Raw genomic sequence first — 19,826 nt, 5'->3', positions numbered from 1 at the left:
TTTTTGTTCCAGGCTGTAAGCATGTTTAATTCTGCTCTAAAATTGGACATTTAAACATGGGGGTTTATGGGAAAAGACTCACATTTGGAGTCGGTTGTTGAAGGAACAGCAGTACTTTGAGTCCTGACGCGTTTTTGTCATTTTTCAGCCTCAAAGGTTTCCATTTGTTTCATCATTCAAGTTTTGAGTGCACATTGCTGCTCAGAAAGAGCCTGGGAACAGGAGAAGTGGCTCAACTCTGAAACTTGTCCTTCACCTTTCCCCCCTCTCCCTTCTTTCATGTACCCTCACCCACCTTTCCCACAAGTGACCAAACACTTTACCTGAACTCAGGTTTCTGCTTTTGTTCCAGATGGTAAGAAACGGGAGGATGAGAGACTTAAGGGGTCATACCTCAGTGGTGAATGTGGCCTCTTTGGGTTTCGGATTATCAAGCAGGAAGATGAGAAAATGTGAAGATCAAGGAAAAATGCTTATGCAGTTGAAGCTGCAGCACCTGAAGTAGGTCCTGATCTGAGTTTAGCAGAGAATGAGCTGGACAATGCGGCCTTTGTCTCGTGATCAAAGGGGGAAATTCCCACACAAATCGGGGGGGGGGGGTGTCTCAGGTGAATTCCATCCAGCCACCGACCTTCACAGATAAGCAGGCGGCTCCTTTATGGCTAAGCCCCTGCAATAGGTGGAGGAAGGCCTCGGCAGCCCTTCATTTATTTACTTGCTCTTGGTCAGTTATTAAGATGCCACCAACGTCTTGCTTTGTGAGATACTGTTGCCAGATTATGGTGGATGAAGAAAACCACTTCTGAAATGGCAGTACCCCACACACTCCAGATGTAATTTGTGCTTTAACCAAACCGAAATAAACTCGCAGCTAAAGCCAGTTGAGAATTAGGCCACACCCCTTCAGCGTATTCTTTCCCCTTCATCCAAAACCAAGTAAGAGCCTTGGAGTTTGAAGCAGAGCTGCATCAGTTGTGGACCCTTGATCTGATTCTCTTCATTCTCAGCCTCGCCAGCTTTATTCAGTGTTAATTTGATGGCTCTACAGTCTACCCTGAAAACTTTAAACACTCAAAGCAGGAACGAGATGGTCAGTCATGTGGTCTCACAATTTAAAGCTTTATTTAATCTACATAAAAATAAACAGTTCAAGTCACACCCTGAAAGTACAGTGGTCACAATTTAGCTCATTTACAAATCACGTTCAGGCGAATGAAACCAGAATCAAAGACGGTCACTACACGAGTCTGAGGTGTTCTCCCACTGCACGCAGGAGTAAAAGGGCCGGTGTGGTGCCAAAGTTTTCAGAGTCCTTGCAGAGCCAGTACAGAGGAGAGAAAGAGCAGAATGCTTGAAAGTGAGCGTCGCCTTTTAAGACAAGTTTTCCCACCCAGCACTTGAAATGTAATTCCAAAACGCGTTTTTGGCTGTTTTTGGGTGGGTGGGTGGGTGGATTGAGAGATTAGTGTAATTAGACTAAGCCAGCACTGGATCCACAGTGTAACCTGTGCTGGCTTTTGTGTCCAGCGCGGTCAGTCCACTCAATCAGGACCGGTGGAGGAGAAGAGCGGTCAGAGCCAGCGGGGGGAGCAGCACCATGAAGGCGGCGGTAGCCCCACAACAAGCCCCCGTGGAGCTCGGGGTGGTGATGTTTGTGTTGTCCGGATTCGTGGCGTTATTCGCCAGGGCCACCTGAAACACATTTGTATTTAATTAAGATGATTCAGTCCGGGTGATTTCATTTTTAAACTAGGATTTAACGTGCGAGGGAGAAAGTTAATCAAAATTCAGTCATTTCGTTTCCATTTTGATTTGGAAAAAAAATGATAAGCGCTTTAAAGCCTCTGTTCAAGACCTAGCCCGAAACTTCTAGAAGTTTGCCATTGTATCCTTATTGCCGCCGTCTGTTCTGCAGGGGACAAACTGATTTTTATATTCATGACTTTTCCCCTAAAATTACGAGGTCGTAGATGCACTCCAAGCATAACGTTTTAACCTCGATCCCTAATTGAACATTTAGCTCATCTGCGCCATTACAGCGTTTCATGCGTAAACAAATTCCGTTGGCCACAGTTGATGAGGTTGGTGAAAGTATGAAGAAACAAAACAAAAAAAGGAGGCACGGATCAAACTGACCTGTGATGTGAGATGGAAAGCCAGCAGCAAAACTCCGACGACTGCGACGCACAGTTTCTTCATGATGGATGGGATTCTGTTCTTCTTGGTAGAGAAAACGTGAATGGAACAGGAGACCAAGCCTTTGCTTTTTTTATACCTCCCAGTGACGTCATCAACCACGCCAAAACACCTGCCTTTATGTATCATTCTGCAACAAATGTTATTTACTTTTACTTAGCTACGAATTATGCATTTTGCGTTATAGTAAACCGGATAAGAAATAAAAACAAATGAATAGCAAAGTTACTTAATGCATATTTAATAAATTAGAGATATAGCTGCCATACTAATACTGCACTATTCCCTGTTTTCTATGTGGTCTTTGATGCATTGATCGTGATTTTACAGTGTTCTCTCTTTGAGTGGAGAGCGTTAGATGAAATAGCTCAGTAAAGCTTTATCAATAGAGTGATTAAAACAAGGCTCTCCAGGCTCCCCATTTCTATCTTTGCAGGTCAAATTAAATTCCGTTTGAAGATGAATGACAAGAACCAATTTTTTTTGTCTCACTTCCAGACTCTAATTTATCCCTCACACATTATTTAGAGGTTATACCATTTCATATGTGGGGATTACATTGTGTAAAGATGAAACATAAACACAAGATTATTATTTGAGCCAATTATTAACCAGATTATTAAAAGGTTCAGTGTGTTCAGCACCCGTGGAGATTCAGAATGAGAAAGAAAAACTTGCTTGTACTGCAGTAAAAGGAAGTTTTTCCTTCTCATTCTGAATCTTTAAGTTATGTGTCATAATTGTATCACTTATTGAATTTAATCTGGTAGAACAAACCTCATGTGGCCCAAGAAATCACAGCCAGTTGGCACCAGCAGGTCGTGCAGAGCTCCAACATAAATGCTTTGTACTTCGGAGCTGTTTAAATCTCTTCTATGTGCTGTAGCTAAGGCACGCTTTAGAAAAGGCAACAGGCAACACTCTGTGTTTTGCACATTCAGTTCATTTGCCAGTCAAGCTGTTGATGATACATTGAGTCCTGCCAGGTTATAGTCTCACTGTGAAACATAAGCAAAAAAAGAAGCCAGTTTGATGAAAACAAGTTTCTAAGGCCCTGACAGTAACATCAGGGAGTAATACAGTATGCAGACTGTCACTGAGGCTGAATCGTAATTCTGACAAAAAGTAACTTTCCTGTTTCTGGAGTCATTATGGTCATGTATGTTTATTATAATTTATTTTGAAGAGATTCCCAGTTTCATAATTACTTTAGGTTCTTTAGGTTTGTAGGTAAAGTTTTCCCAAATTCTACTTGAATTTTTGAATGAGCAAATCCGAGGACCGCAAGTCTGAGAACTTTTGTATTCTTGCATGAAAAACACTTCACTCATCATGTCACACAAGCGCACACAAGGTACATTGTAAAGGTCAGTTTCTGCTTGGTTCCTTTTAAAGGGGGACTTTTGTTGTGTTTCCTTGTTTTCTCTCATGTACATAAATATATAATACTGCAATAATCAAAGCTCCTGTGAGAGGAAACAGCACTAAAATAGTCATCCCAGTCATCTAGCCTGATGTTCAAACATTCTGTTTGCAAGGGGGAGTCAATCAATAGAAAGCTGGCGTAAAGGAAGTGTAGCTTTTGAAAGAGGAGTTAAAACGCCTTGGTTCAGCAGTGGATTTGCTGAGAGGCCACCCTCTAAAAAAGACATTTTATGTAACAGAAAACAGACTATTTTTTAATCATAGTACTAAACTCAACTGGAAAAGGTGAATACGACACACAAATTATAATTACATCTATCTATCTATAAACAGATAGATCTATCCGGAGCCTATTCCAGCTGTCATAGGACGAGAGACAGAGTACACTCCGGACGGGTCGCCAGTTTTTCACAATGACTAACTTCTGGTCGTCTGTTTCTCGCCCAGAGAAACAGACGACCATTGACATTTACACCTATAATCAATCTTAGAATCACCAATGAACCTAACCCCTTTAACTATATGTCTTTGCACTGTGGGAGGAAGCTGGATTACCACAAGAGAACCAGACATGGGGAGAACATGCAAACTCAACACAGAAAAGCCCCAGACTGAATTCAATTCAATCCAATTCAATTCAATTTATATAGCACTAAATCACACCAACAGTTGCCTCAAGCTTTAATGTAAGTACCCTACAAAATACGAAAAAACAAACAAAGAAAAAACAACAATCAGATTACCCCTATAAACAAGCACTTTTGTGACAGTGGGAAGGAAAACACAAAGACTGCTGTGGAAACACTCAATGGATCATGGGAGTCCCCCATGATCTCTGCCTCTGCCTCCCATTCTACGTCTAAATATGCTATGAACCACAAGTAAACCAGCAGTCTGAGAGCAAAGTGCTTTGTTGGAGTAAAAAGTTACTATAAGGTCTTTAAGGGGCCTAAATATCAAGATTTGAACCCCAGTGAGGCATAAGTGATGAGCACCACTCCATATTCTATATACATGAAAAGTAATTTACGCGTAATAATTTATAGCAATGTCTTTCTTTCTGCTGTCATGGTTCAAAATAAACAGCGCCCACGGCGGCATCTCGCTGTCACAAATGCGAAAGCTTCACCCATGACCCCGCTGGGTTTCCGTAGCTGTCCTCTCCTGTATTTCTTCCGAAGGAAACAGAGCACGCTAATACAGAAGGGCGGACTAAAACAACACGGAAACTTCACGCAGAAACAACAAAGCTGTCTGTTTTTGCGAGTTAGCAGCTCGGCCGCAGAGCTATTCGTCTGTCCATGCTGCGGCTGCTGTGCCGGAGTTCGGCGGGGAGCCAGACGCTAGTGCGATGGGCACGGAGGTCACAGCGGGGAGGCGGTCTCCTCCTGCACGGCGCTCGGTCTTGCACCTCCAGCCGCCGCTGTCACGGTACCGGTTCGGGTGAAGTTAATGGTCAGCCCGCAGAGAACGGCTCCGGTAACGCACTGTACCGGGATTCAGTGCTTTTGCCCAAGACCGAGTTCCCGATGAAACTGACCGGACAGAAGCTTCTGGACCGAGAACTCCAAATACAACAGGTACAGCAGGCTAACGAAATCTCATTCAAAAATTGTTAAATTCTATTTGTTTTATGTCGCTTACTAAGTGGTTTCGATAAACTACAACAGACGAATAGTTTATACTTTTGTTTAGCATTTAGTCTTTAATTCGGCATGACTGTTCAGGCTGACAGCTATATCATTGTTACTTTTAACTAGTCCTGATTTCAATTTTGAGCTGAAACATGCAGATCATTGCAACGACAAGGCAGTTTAAAGTGCTATTCATGAAATATTAAAGGGATTACTGTAACGTGATTAGCACAAGACAGTATAAGAAATTTTACAAAGGAAGTAAAAGAAGAAAATAAAACAATTTTGACTTGAGAAAATTATAAATTAACACACGAGTAAAAGTTACAGGAATGGGATTACTAAGCCTGGTCACACGTGATAAAATACTTATATCATGCCTTCATACATATTGGAAAAGCTCACTCAAGATTTAATAGATATTAATTTTTGTTTTTTGCAGGAGTGTGGTTTTGCAGATTTGTACTCATGGCAGCGGGAGAGGAAGGCCAAGAATAAGTTCTGCCTTCATGATGGACCTCCGTATGCTAATGGAGACCCTCATGTTGGACACGCTCTCAATAAGGTAAAAGTGAAACCTTTCAGCTTTCTATCATCAAGTCCTCCTCCAATGAAAATTGGTTTGCAAATATAATGTTATACCACAAAACACGTGTATAATAATGAGTGCATTTTACGAGGAAAACAAAAGCATCTTTGTACATAAGGTCACATCCATCCATTCATTTTCTTTCACTTATCCAATTCAGCATTGTAGTTGAGCTGGGGCCTACCCCAGCTGTCACACCCTGGACAGATCACCTACCTGTTGCAGGGCTAACACCATCTGCCAACCAACCCTGACCCACCTTTAGCCTTTTTAAATCCAAAAATTGGGTCACTGTTCATTATAAAAGTTATACTAGTCCTTTAAACATCAACTGTTAAAGATAACATTTTGTACTCCAAGGTTTCTCCTGGATGTCTCTGTATAGTAAGAATCCTTTTTGATAATTGGTTTACAACAAAAGACATCAACTTTATTCTGTTAAAGGAACTCTGTCTGAGCCCAGTTAAAAGGAAATACCTTCCAAAGGAATTTGAGACTGAGAAGGTTAGAGTAACATGGAAGTACCGGTAGTATATTTCACCTACTCTTCCTCCTATAGTGAAAGTAACAAATAAGACGGAACTTTTGGATGCGAACAACGGCGTATTTATTCCTGCCCTCATGATTTGTAAATATTTACTAGCTTCTCAATTATTATTCCATTCAGATCCTGAAGGACATCCGTAACCGTTTTGAGATGCTAAGAGGGCGGCAGGTGCACTACATCCCAGGGTGGGACTGCCACGGCCTCCCCATTGAGCTGAAGGCTCTGGGAGACCTGGGGACGAGCGGCCTTAGTCCTCTGCAGATCAGACAGAAAGGTGAGAAGAAGAAGGAGGAAGTAGAAAGAGGGCTTTTTCTGGTGACTTTTATTCAAATTTTATGCAGCTGCTGTTTGGTTTGTCTCATCCAGCGCGGGAGTTTGCAGAGGGAGCAATAGCCCGCCAGAAAGCTGCATTCCAGCGCTGGGGGGTGATGGCTGATTGGGATCAGTGCTACTACACTTTTGATGGCACCTACGAGGCTGCTCAGCTGAAAGTCTTCCAAGAGATGCACAGTAAGGTGGGTGATGATCTGATCTAAGCATCAGGCAGTGTCACAGTAGAGTGATGTACCTACAAAGCAGGTTCAGCATGACCAGGCTTTCTTTGTGTCAGCTGGATTAACAGACCCCCAAACCCCAGTCAGAGAACATTTTATTTATTTATTTATTTTTGAATTCGTTTATTTAATTTAAACATCAAAATGGGACTCACTGAGATATCTTTAGCTTCCAGTGTATGGTCTAATGTGGTTGTCCCTCTTTGTTCTTCAGGGGCTCATTTACCAGGACTACAAGCCTGTCTTCTGGTCTCCTTCATCCGGGTAATGCAGTTTATTGCAGTTATTACATCTTTGTAATAATTTCTTCTAATCTTGAATCTATTGCTGCAACTTTTACAGAACAGCTCTGGCAGAGGCGGAGCTGGAGTACAACACCGAGCATGTGAGCAGAGCCGTCTATGCCACATTCCCCCTCGTCACGCTTCCACCAAAGATCGCTTCACAAGAAGGTGAAGCACACATGTGGATAAAGCTTTTAGTCATTTTTCACCTGGTATGAAATCTCCTGACTGTGTGTGTCTGTGCAGGGATGGAAAGTGTCTCCGTGTTGGTGTGGACCACCCAGCCTTGGACCATTCCTGCTAACCAGGCTGTCTGCTACATGCCAAATGCCCAGTAAGGAACAGCACCACACACTGGAGACTCGTCCAGCTTGGTCTCATTGCAAAATGTGACAGTCATGAAAAAAGCAAACGATTTGTTTCAGTTTATAAGATGTCATCATGACTTTATTACCTAAACCTAAGAGATGCGTTTCCATTTCATAACTATAGAGTGTATTTGTTTGTTTGTTTGTTTGTTTGTTTTAAACCAAACATTGTTTAACCCAGGCACTATTATTATGATGTCAGTAACGTGGATAGCGTGGTGGGGTTTTGAGTGAGTTGTTTTCTGTCTTGCTTGCAGGTATTCTGTGGTGAAGAGAGCGGACAACTCTGAGAAGTTTCTAGTAGCAACTGAGCGGACGGCCAGCATAGCAGCACTGCTGGGCACAGACCTGCAGACTGTAGGCGTCTTCACAGGTAACACACAGTGTCTGAAGCATCACGTTACCAGGTGCAGACGTGATACTTCCTGCAGTAGAAATGAGCTTTTAACAAAAATAATCCAGGTTGAATTTTGGGGAAATGAAATTCTTCTCTGTATTTTTCCTTCTGCGTCCCATCAGTGGACCCTGCCCCAAAGTTTGAGAAGACGAGCAGAGTTGTTTCTCCATCTTTTTCCTCTCCTAGGCTCCCTGCTTGAAGGTGGGATCTGCAAACATCCCACGATTCCTGACAAACAAGTGCCATTGCTGCCAGCTAATCACGTGACCATGGTGAAGGGAACTGGATTGGTTCACACGGCACCGGCGCATGGGATGGAGGACTACAGTGTGGCCTCGCAGTTTAAACTGCCTGTGGTGTGTTCTGTGTGTAAAAACTAAAAATCCCAACAGTCAAGAAAAAACTTGTGGGTATATGGAGGCCCCAATGAGCCAAAAGTAGGAAGAAATACAGAAAAAAACATATTTCTGGGGAAATAACTAAGGTGAAAATACAGAAATATATAAAAAATCCAATTGGAAATGTATTTATGTTTTTAATAATTCTTTTTGTACACACACAGACATAATTTCTTAGGTTTTGACTTTTGAAAGCTTTGTGAGTTGGCTGAAATCTGTAAAAAGCAAATAAAATACAAAAAGGGATTTTCATTAATCAGTATAGCCAATATACATGCAAGGAGATTATTATTTAACAGTGTGGACCATGTTTGATGAATAATGTGGCTACAGTATATGATAAAACCTGATGTATTTGTGCACATTATTCTTCTACCAAAGGAATGTATGGTGGATGAAGATGGGACATTCAATGAATTAGCTGGACCTGAACTACAGAAGCTTTCTGTAATGACAGAAGGAAATGATAAAGGTATAAAAACATGGAAAAGAGGGAAGAACGTGGGGTTTCTACAGGCTGCTAAAAAGAAATAATTTTTTAATAATATTGTTAATCAAGATAAAAAAAAATGTTTTGAAAATGAGTTTGTTTCTTGTTTGATGATGGATGTATCTGATGCTTGCTTCACTCAGTGATTTCAATGCTGAAGCAGTGCAATGCTCTGCTGAAGGAGGAGCAGTGCGTCCATAGTTACCCGTATGACTGGAGGACAAAGCAACCTGTAGTCATCAGACCCAGCAAACAGTGGTTCATCAACACAGAGTCACTCAAAGACAAAGCAAAGGTAAAAGACATTCAGATCATTTGGACCAGATTAGTTTTTTCGTCTGTACCTGACACTTCATTTCTTCCAGTGAGCGAGAGTGCTTCACATTTCCAGTTTTGTCTAAAGAAGTATGTGCGTGGGATTTTGCAGGAGGCCCTGCAGAAGGTGCGTGTTTTGCCCGAGTCGGCCAGGAGCAGCCTGCTCACCATGCTGGACAGACGGACATACTGGTGCATCTCCAGGCAGCGCAGCTGGGGCGTCCCCATCCCCGTCTTCTACCATAAAGAAAGTGGAGAGGCTCTCATCAACAAGTAAAGCCAACAAACGCATTCATAATAAAACACACACACCAACAGCTGCGTGCACATATTTACTGTATGCTTGAAATTTCTCTTTTTGTTCTTTCTTTTTTTTATTTTTAAACAGTATTTACAAACTGGCAAACATCTGTGATTCTTTGACCTTTACAGATACACTGTGTCCCACATCGCACAGCTCTTCAAAGAAAAGGGCAGCGACTGTTGGTGGGAGCTTCCCATTGAGACTCTGCTGCCTCCTGAGGTGCTCAAGAAGGTGCGAAAACTAATGTGTGGAAACAGCTAACAATCAGATATTACTGATAACAGGGTCCTCACTGTCATCCATCATTGATGTCATTGCCAGAGGCATCCCTTCCCATCCTCAAGCATTTTTAACTTTGCCGTCCCACTTTTTAGGCAACGGCATTTTGTAAAAACTACAACAACTGTAGGAAAAATGTGCAACAGTGTAACAGCCCTTCTGGGTTCTATTTCTAAACCAGTGTACAAGCTTAGGAGCAAACCTACTGGTGCATCAAACCCAGTGTGTGTCCACACAGGGGGCCGTAAATCAGATTTTTCTTGGATTAACAGGCCTCCGTGTTGGGACCCGTTTTTATTAATGACATTTGCAAGGACATCTAAGCAAAAATACACCTCTGTGCTGATGATGGTGTCATTCGTGCATATGCTTCTTATCTATATCTATAAACCAATATTGGGTAAATTTCCACTCTAGCTCTACACCCTTCTGTCTCTACTCCGGTAAGTTACCAGCTACACTTCAAATGGTGGCTGGACTTTGATAAGTCTGGGAAAAGCATTTTCTTACATGCTGTGGACAAGGAAAAACTGAAACCATATCCATTAATGATTTTAAAGGCATCATAGGGAGTCAAGGGCACATGGCTTTACTCTTGGCAATGTTTTTTACATTTTTTTTTTTTCTCTAAGAGAATATTTGAGATGTTTTTCTCGTAAATGTAAAACTTATCACTTTTTCTGTGAATATATATATTTGTCTCAGAGTAAAGCAGGTGCAGCGAGTGATTACGTTCGTGGAGAAGACGTTCTGGACATTTGGTTTGACAGTGGAGCGTCGTGGGCAGCAGTGCTCGAAGGTACATTTGAAGTTTCTTCAGTTTGTCCTGTTATGCAGATCATGTAAAAGTATTAATGGATTTTGTTAATTTTGTAAAAACCTCTCCGAGGACATTGAAAATGATCGTCTCAGAGCAGCAGAACACGCCTGTGACTGAAGGTTTCCAAGTGCCTCTAATCAAACCTCCTGTTATTAGTTTTATTAGCGACAAAGCTACTTGAAGCTACTTTATGTAGTCCCACATGCCAGGTAAGCTGCTTTGCAAAGCATCATTAGTGAGAGTGGGCTAGTCGGAGTCCTGGATTAGCAAACGTCAGCACATCACAGATACCGGACAAGGTGATTGGATTTATTTATCTGTTTTTAGAACTGGAAGAAATTCCTGCTCACTGTCAGGGTCAGAAGTAGGAAAAAATGAAAACCGGTTAATAAGTATGACTAAAAGTTAAAACTGGTAATAGTATGGAAACAGTATGTTTGGATAAAGAAGTGAAATCGTTCACTAAACACTGGGTTAAAAGTTGAAATAGCAGAAATTACACACTTTATTAGGTATACCTGTTAAACACAAATATCTGGGATAGGATCAGAATTTGATGAAATCAGGGGTCCATCCTGCCTCATGTCAATGGTTCAGGCTGCAGGTGGCGTAATGGGGTGGGGGATTATTATTCAGCACATTTTGGGTCAAAATTTGCCGAGGGGTGTGAGTGGAGTTAATGTTTTTTAATAGCAATTCAACCAATATTAGAGTTGGATCCTGCTCACTTTGAACTGTCTGCATTTTGAAGGTATTTTTGATCTACTACCACACGGCGCAGTAGCTTTGTTTTGCTCCAGGAGATTCAAATAGACACTTATTTGCTGAAGTATGAGAGTTTTTCCATCATCTGTGTGATTGTGTTGTCATTTGTAGAGGAAATGGAGGAAAACTCTGAGCCTGAGTCACATCTCAGATGGCTCCCAGCTGGGCTCCAGAAATCTCTGGTTACAGGTTGTTCGATCGTTCAGCTACAGGGACAGGCACTCTAGTCTTTGTATTATAGTCATTTATTTTCTTTTTTGTCTCTTTCCATCTTCTCTTGTACTTTTTACCTCTTTTTACCTTTAAAATATTTTGGGATATTTGGTAAAGATGTGTTATCACTTACCAGCCAACCCATTTCTTCCTTCTACTCCATCGCAGTGCCTCAGTACTGCCAGTACTCAGTGATGTCTTTTGATGAACATGTCTGTGAAGGTTCTCAGTCATCCAGGTCATTGTAGTCTAAGGAGCTTGGAAAGAAAAGCGTCTGGACTTCTTTAAGTTTCTTGAAGACGTTTCACCTCTCATCCGAGAAGCTTCTTCAGTTCTAAGGTCAAATGGTGGAGAGTCCCAGATATAAACCTAGTGGGAGTAACCCCCCACAGAGGGACAAAAGGACCCCCTGATGATCCTCTAATCGCCTGAGCCAAGGTGTGAAACTGGGCGTGGGTCCCAATCAGCCAGAGTTTCGGGTGAGTTCATTGTGAAACCTGGCCCCACCTTATCATGCGAATTCCTGAGGTCAGACGGCCCAGGATGTGAGTGGGCGTTAAGGCGTCTGGGGAGGGATCTCAAAACTGGATTATAGATGGCAGAGAGTTGGTGTCGTAAACCACCGGCTCTGTTCAAAGATGGTCGCTCACAGTGGACATAGATGCTTCTTTCACTCCTCTTTCAAACCATCTGTCCTCTCTGTCCAAAATGTGAACATTGGCATCCTTGAAAGAGTGACCTTTGACCTTTAGATGCAGATGGACTGCTGAGTCTTGTCCATTTGACCTTCGAACTGAAGAAGCTTCTCGGATGAGAGGTGAAACGTCTTCAAGCAACTTAAAGAAGTCCAGACGCTTTTCTTTGCAAGCTCCTGTGACTTTTGATGAACATGTTGTTCAGTTGGAAGATTGTAACTGATTAGCACAGCATGAATCTCAGCACCCTGCCTTTTATGACTCCCTTTCAAAAACATTCAGGACACTGAGAGTGTTGAAAGGTTCATTTGCTACATAACTGGATAAACAGTTGAAATAGTGTGAGAAGCTGTTATGTAAATGTAGGGATAAAGAAATGAAATTATTAGCAAATAAATTGTTAACTAAACATGCTTCAGTCATTTAAAATGCGTAGTTAAAATTATCAATAAAGTCTGAAGTTATTAGCTTAAGTTTTGCTAGGAGTTGAAATTGCTAGCTAAATACTAGATAACAATGTATTTGTCATTAAAAAATTCCATAATCATCTCATTGACCCATGGGAGATTACTTTGTAAAGGCTTTAAAGATTTATTAAGAATGTGTTATTGTTGTTAGCTTAAAATAGCTTGCAAATCATTAAATGCTGAACTCAAATTTTATACAGTTTAGCTCAGAGCTCAGCTTTTTCTTGCAGCGGAGTCGGACTCTCGGGCTGACGTTTATGTGGAGGGAAAGGACCAGATTGGAGGCTGGTTTCAGTTATCGCTGCTCACCAGTGTGGCTGTCCGGAACAAGGCACCTTACAAGTGAGCGTGCCTTCCACTCGCCACACAGATGATAATGATACACGGAAAGAAGTGTCTGAAAAATGAATATTGTTGCAGGTCTCTTGTGGTCCACGGCTTTGCAGTCAGTGAGAAAGGAGAGAAGATGTCCAAGTCGGTGGGCAACGTTGTGGATCCTGATGTGGTCATTAATGGAGGGAAGGTAAAACGGATGAAGACGTTTCAACCTGTTCTAGATTTAAGATTAAGATAAAGTTAAATAAATTGTTCACTACAATCTACATGTTGTGTCAGCTACACTCTGCAAATATAGGACTTCACGCATCAAAGATTTCCAATTGTGATTCTTTGATTTTACCATTTCCTTGTTTGCCACTTTAAAAAACACACAAAAAAAGATTTTAAATGAAGCTGAAACTGAGAAGATAAATTTGCATTTCTGTGTAGAAACTTTCTAACCTGTCATCTTTGCCAGGGCCCCACTGAGCCGGCCTACGGGGCAGACGTGCTCCGCTGGTGGGTGGCAGAGTCGAACGTCTTCTCTGAGGTCCAGATTGGCCCCTCTGCGCTCAGCTCAGCCCGGGACAGTATCAGTAAGGTACTTTAAGGTGCAGTTTATCTGCTCGCCACGTTCATCTCACCTGCTGCACCTCCTCTCATGGCTGTTGTTTGCCTTCCAGCTGAGGAACACTCTGAAATTCCTGCTCGGAAACCTGCAGGGCTTCGACCCACGACTGCAGGCTGTGGATCCCAAACAGATGCACTACATCGACCAGTACATGCTACACCTGCTGCGCGAGTACAGCATCAAGGTGTGTTTAAGGTGTAGTCCATCCAACTAATGAAACGAGCACATTTGTGCCCCCTGCTGACGTCTCTTTGTTCGCAGGTTACGGACGCCTACAGTGAGTTTGATGCTGGCAGGGTCATCCGTGTGCTGCAGGCCTTCATAACCAGAGAACTCTCCAGCTTCTACTTCAGTATCATCAAGGACAGGTGACATGTCAGAACATGTTAAAGATTCCTTTGCCTCCAGTAGCTTTGTTCATGTCTTTGTCTCTCCGTCGGTCAGACTGTACTGCGATGCAGAGGACTCGTTGGGTCGAAGATCCTGCCAGACGGTTTTAGAGGAAATTCTTGATGGCGTGACGAGATCCATCGCTCCGATCTTGCCACATATGGCTGAAGAGGTGTACCTGCACGCACCGGGACATGACAGTACGTGTCTTTCGATTTTCTGTGATTACTCTTTTACTGCCGCATGCATTCTCCACCACAGCCTTTCTATGTTTTCTGTGTTTCAATAGAAGAGGAGACATTATTTAAAAGTGGCTGGATTAAAAGCAGCTCTGTGTGGCGGCGACCAGGATTAGAGGAGGCTGTGGAAGGAGCGTGTGCCATCAGGGACTCCTTCCTGTCTTCCATTCCTGGCAAAAACGCCGCCAGGTACGACCTCACTGTCGCCATCGAGCCAGGTCTCCTGTTCGAACTCATGGAGGTAAGCTGGCTCTTCATATAAACTGAACGGAAGTGTGTGCGACAGTGCAGAAGGATTGTGTGACAGAAACTCCCATGGGTTTGTTTTTGTGTTGGTTTTGTTAACAACAAAGAAATAGATATAGACTTTAAACTGACCTAGAGATGCTGTATTTGGGTCATCTGTTGTAGTGTACTGCACTAGTACTAGCCCTCTGGTGTAGGATAGTAGGTGTTAGTGAACAACCTGCTGAGCTCAGCAAGCTGTGAAAGAAGCCGGCTGCCGGAGTGAAGGGACGTCCATGATTACTCATTTCTTAATCAATTAAATTTAGACTAGTAAACTTGTTTTAAAGGAAGAAGACCCCCCCAGGTGAACATCCACACGCGCTGTAACTTTGTAAAATGTTACAAATAAATGCATCCATAAATTTAAGTTTATAAATATATACATCATAAATTAGTTAATCAGCTAATTTAGTTGCTTTAGTCTGATTACAGCTTAGTGTGAGAGTCTGCCAACGTCAAAACATTATTTATGATGATGCTAGTTTCTCCTCGTCTCATTCATATTCTCACCTTGAAGCAGAGAGAAGAGAAATATTAATGAATTTGATAGGAAGATGTTGCATCACTCTAAGCATGATAAACGCTTCCCAATATACCCGTCTCAAGCATAACAGTGAGAAAATTAATTGTCTGAGTTTCTCACTCATCTTGATTCATTCTGAGCAGAGTTTGGAAAAACGTTTGAAGTACTCACGAAACAACTTAGAATGGGAGAGCAAAGATTGGCCCATCATCACCAAAACCCATCCAGCTTTTTTTTTTAAGTCATAAATGGACTGAAATCCAATTTAAATATCAATTAATATCTGGCTGATTTTACAAGCTACCGTGTCACTTTGCTTAATTACAATTACAGACATTACCTTTACCGGGACAGCTGCTGTTGTGCACTGAAATTGAAAAACTTGTATTTCTGGTGCCTCATATTAGCACTCGTGCATTTTTTGATTTGTGAAACACTGTGCACTACTTTGTACTTGAAGTTTTTAATATATATAATATATATATATATATACTCCTGCCATCATCCACTTTACTTCCAGTCTCTCCAGGAGGAGCCCACCTCCACCACCTCCCAGCTGGCTGAGCTGATGATGGCAGCTCGGGTCAACCTGGCCACAAAGATGCCTCGAGACCTGGATCCGGAGGCTCTGCTGAACCATGGCACCTTCCTCATCAACCTGGAGGGTGAGGACCTTCAGCCTAAAACTCCCAGATAAGAGTAACAGCAGCTGATAGCTGTCACAGCAATGCCTTACCTTTTTTTGTAGTATGCAACCATAGTAATCTATACTTTGTCACATAAAGTAAGATTTTGGTGTTGAAATTACTTTTATTCAAACTGCTTTGACAGGATTTTTGCATTTCTATACATTCACAGACCTGCAAATCTTCAAGTTTCACACCAGAATCTGTCTGTGTTTTATCAGGTGGTGTAATCCGCGAGGAGAGCGCCTACAGTATCGCAGTGACGCCCACCTCTGCTGCCCGTTGCCCACGGTGTCGCCGCTACACCGCCAACTCAGCGGATTGCCTCTGCCCGCGCTGCCAGAGCGTCGTCTCCCAGGCTCACTGATGACCTCTGGCTCGGTTTGAAGGGCTGACCAGAGACCAGGTTTTGCACGCCCATCGGAGGCTGTAAAAAGGACTAGAAACATCTGCTGTCGTGCTGTAGTTCTCTCTCAGAGGATGCTTATTGGAAGAAAAACAAAGCCTCAGCTCAGCACAGGAAGGCAACAAAGCATCTGGTCTCTGAAATGTGTTTTAACAAATGTAAAAAGATGGTCTATAGGTGGGGTTTCCATTCAGAGAGCTTACGTGTGTCTGCGTTCTTTTAAAAAAAAAAAATGTGCTACAGCCACATTTGACCCCAAAGGCAAATGTAGACTCGTCACCTCTGGTTTGTAGCGTTTATTTCTCATTTTCTCCCCTAATCTAAACAATTTTTGGTATCAGTTGGCAAGTTTTGGAGCTTTAGAGATGTTTGTTGTCTCGTCTATTAATGAAACCTCGTAATTGTGTTAGAGACACAAGTTTGGGTTGTGTGGTTTGCCTGAGTCTCCAGTTACACCTTAAAACAATCACTTTATCAGCACCTACAGGCTAATTTGTCAGAAGTGCATTTGGATGTAGCGCCCTCAGTTCTCCCTCCCTTGTGTAAAGCACCAAATAAAATGTGCCTCAGATATGTTGACAGTTCTGCTGTCAGCAAAGCTGTACAATCTTGAATGCACTTTGTCATTTAAAAAATTTGAATTTAGTAGATGGTGCTCCTGATATGAACGTCTTGGCCACCATATTTTTGAGATTTTAAAAGGTCCTAAAATGCACTGAATTATTCTAAATTGTAAGCTTGCAATGTTGCTGTAAATGTTGATGTTATCTAGCTGGAATCTTCTTTTGTTGGTGCATTAAGAGCATACCTGATCATAAGGATTGTGGATATTTTCTTTTTCAAACATGTATTTCCCTGTTTAGATCTGTCATATTCTGGGGGAGGCAGATGATAAATCCAGGTAATTAAACAGCTCTACAAACCAGAGGAGAAATGAGTGTTTGATTTAGTTGCTCCTTTTACTGTATGGGAAAAGAATGCACTACAGAGTCACTGTGACAGCAAACTGATGCTGGTGGGTACTTCTTTGTATAATAGCTTGTGTTCCTTGTAAACATAAAGAATTCAAAGTTGTCTGACTTATAAATGAAAAAATAAAGAACGGGTCTTCAGACTCATGTTCTCCCAGCTTTAAGAAGCATCTTTATTCTGCATGGGAGCAGCTGGTGTACAGGCACAGCTATTAAAGTTCAGTCTGCATATATAAATAAAAAATCAGGTCCATTTTTCTTGCTAATACATTTCTGATCTGTGAAGAAGAGTTGTCGTCTGACACGGCACACAGGGTGTCTGACTTTAACGTGAGTACTAACACAAATATTTAATCTCATTTGTTGTCACATGCAGGGAAATAAGATGGATTAAAAAAAACAATTAAAAGCCTCTGAATCCATCGTGTTTAACACCACCTATGATTACTGAGCAGAACAACAAAACCTCCAAACGGGGGTGAGAAAGTTCTTTATCCTCTTCCTCTCTGACAGTCTCTCACATTCCAACTATCTGCAGCATCTTCCCCTCAGTCCTCCGTGGTGAGGACCTCTACGGCCTCCAGCAGGTGGAGGGCCAGACTGTACTGAGCGTGGTTCTCCGGCAGTATCTCGATCAGACGACCGACCAGCCGGCTGGTCTGGGGCAGCGGGATCAGGGGACACCGCAGCTCACGTGGGTCCTGCAAAATAAACCACACTTCCAGTTAAAAATGACCAGATGATTTATTTAAACTACATTACACGTCCTGGCTGAGGGGCAGCACTTGCAGCGACCAGTTCCCCCCCTTTCTAATTTATTACAGTCTCACCAATGATTTCAGTCAGTTTTTATATCTGTAAGTAATAATAAATCAGCCCATTCTCACTCCCAGGATTTTAATTTGTGCTGCTTTTATCTAATTCTAAATTCAGACAAAACTGACATCATTGCACCAATTTCAGAAAGAGCAGCTCACAGGGCACGGTCTGCTCATTGGGTTTCTCCAATCTTCTAGCGTCATTGTGAACTGACTCACTCTCAAACCACCAGTTCTTGCTCCCTAAACCAAACCAGCAGGAACTGGATATAACTGAACTGAAGTGTAACGTTTTTGAGATCATTTAAATTCTATTAAAAAGTTTTTTAATACGCCTTAAATTTAACCTATTGTGATTTTAATGGCTAATTATTCATGTTGGACACTCATGACTGTACCAACTTGAGCAAAAGTTAAACAATTTCATGTTATAACAGAGAATCTGTCACTGTGAACAGAACTCAGCAATGACTACATTTTAAAGAAACAAAAAGGAGAAACTGCGGTGCCAGATTCAGTTGAGCAATAGAAAAAAAAACAACACATTGGCTCTTTGGGGACACCAAAGGTTCCTATTTGTTTCTGAAAACACATAAATGTAGAGTTCAAAGACTCTTACCCTGTATGTACACTCAACTATGCACTCTAGTTCTCCAAGCACTACTTGCAAATAACCCTTTAGGAAAAGAGCAGGCTGTAGTGTTGGGATCTCACCATCGCCTTCAGCCACGTGCAGAGGGTGGGGGGCAGGCGGGCCAGCAGCTCCATGGCAGCCTGCGTCTGGTTCTGGCTGTGGAGAAGCGAGTAGCTCAGCCTCTGACCTGTCAGCACCAACAACTGGGAGCCCAAAACATCCTTATCTTCCACCTCTAACATCACCTGAGGACGGGGAGATTAATTGCTTTAAGATTTAAGTTTTCGTGATCTACGGTTTGTGGCTACAAATGTCTTCAGATAACCACACCTAACCAATACCTAAACCAAGTAGTCTTAGTGCCTAAAGTGAGTTTAAGCAAGTTTTCGTGATCTACAAGGAAACAGTTTCCAACCTCTTCTGCCCGAAGATCCAGTCCTTGGCTGTAGAGCTCGCAGACGAGATGCCGCCGCAGGATGTCTGGGTTGACCTGCAGCAGAGAGCCAAGCTCTAAACACAGCGAGGGCCACCACTCGGCTTTGGGTCCGCTTGAAGGAAGTGGAGCGGAGCTAGTGGGATCATCTATAGCCTGAACCCAACCGGTCAGCACCCGCAGGAGGAACTGAAACAGAGGACAAAGTGGAACAGCAGGAGATCAAGCGATGGGTGTGGAACATCATTGTCCGATTACTGTCTGCATTTTGTTCCACCTCTTACCTCCTGTCGCACAGAGACCAAACCTGGGTCCATGTCTCCGCTGGGCATCAGCTGGATGGTCGTCAGGTCTCTGAAGAAAGCATTCTTACCCTGCAAACACACATGTGACACAAATAGATAAACATTAGAAATGTCGGCTGGTATCATTTGTGATCTGTATCTGCCAGCACCGGAGTACCATCAACTGCATTTTTCCTAATGGCAACTTAAGACTGGCTACAAAACATGAATCGACCCGTACAGCCTGGATTTGGATTTACAGAAAGGTGATTTGTTTATATAACTCTGGTTTACATTGTATTAATGCTTAAACGTTTGCATCATTAAGGATGAGGCCGTTGGAACTGTCAGGTCACTGTGGTGGTCAGCTGTCTGCTGTCTCTTCAACTCCCCTAACGTCTAACTAAAAGAAACATGGAGGTGGCTTTACGGAGACTTCAGAACCTCCAGTGGGTGACGGATGGA

At 42.4% G+C, this 19,826-nt stretch overlaps 2 protein-coding genes and 1 long non-coding RNA gene across 6 annotated transcripts in view; 1 reads left to right on the top strand and 2 right to left on the bottom strand.

Moving 5' to 3' along the window:
• Positions 1–1,438: 1,438 nt before the first annotated feature.
• Positions 1,439–2,738, bottom strand: LOC308389103. Its single transcript, XR_013970217.1, has 2 exons — positions 2,137–2,738; positions 1,439–1,692 (listed from the first exon to the last, which is right to left on the bottom strand). It is a non-coding gene; the product is annotated as an uncharacterized lncRNA (long non-coding RNA).
• Positions 2,739–4,737: 1,999 nt separating this feature from the next.
• iars2 (isoleucyl-tRNA synthetase 2, mitochondrial) lies at positions 4,738–17,155 on the top strand. The gene is given in 24 exon segments (XM_080870305.1): positions 4,738–4,909; positions 4,912–5,201; positions 5,698–5,820; positions 6,512–6,665; positions 6,758–6,906; positions 7,160–7,209; positions 7,288–7,397; positions 7,476–7,563; positions 7,855–7,970; positions 8,181–8,350; positions 8,774–8,864; positions 9,026–9,177; positions 9,310–9,470; positions 9,630–9,732; positions 10,486–10,579; positions 12,971–13,082; positions 13,161–13,263; positions 13,537–13,659; positions 13,742–13,873; positions 13,951–14,057; positions 14,134–14,279; positions 14,369–14,559; positions 15,650–15,794; positions 16,037–17,155. Coding segments are annotated over 24 exon segments (3,213 nt in total). The 5' UTR covers positions 4,738–4,752; the 3' UTR covers positions 16,183–17,155.
• The window catches only part of rab3gap2 (RAB3 GTPase activating protein subunit 2 (non-catalytic)), a 37,822-nt gene continuing 34,441 nt past the window's right edge, over positions 16,446–19,826 (bottom strand). For all 4 annotated transcript variants that reach the window (XM_080870301.1, XM_080870303.1, XM_080870304.1 and 1 more), the window contains exons 32-35: positions 19,362–19,451; positions 19,060–19,266; positions 18,725–18,889; positions 16,446–17,893 (exon numbers count right to left, since the gene is read on the bottom strand). In XM_080870301.1, coding sequence (XP_080726427.1) covers positions 17,741–17,893; positions 18,725–18,889; positions 19,060–19,266; positions 19,362–19,451 — 615 coding nt within the window. In that variant the 3' untranslated portion in view covers positions 16,446–17,740. The remainder of the gene's footprint in view (positions 17,894–18,724; positions 18,890–19,059; positions 19,267–19,361; positions 19,452–19,826) is intronic.

This window comes from Rhamphochromis sp. 'chilingali' (assembly GCF_963969265.1).
Source record: "Rhamphochromis sp. 'chilingali' genome assembly, chromosome: 21".
NCBI classification, from domain to species: Eukaryota; Metazoa; Chordata; class Actinopteri; order Cichliformes; family Cichlidae; genus Rhamphochromis; species Rhamphochromis sp. 'chilingali'.
This window is presented reverse-complemented; position numbering and strand designations above follow the sequence as displayed.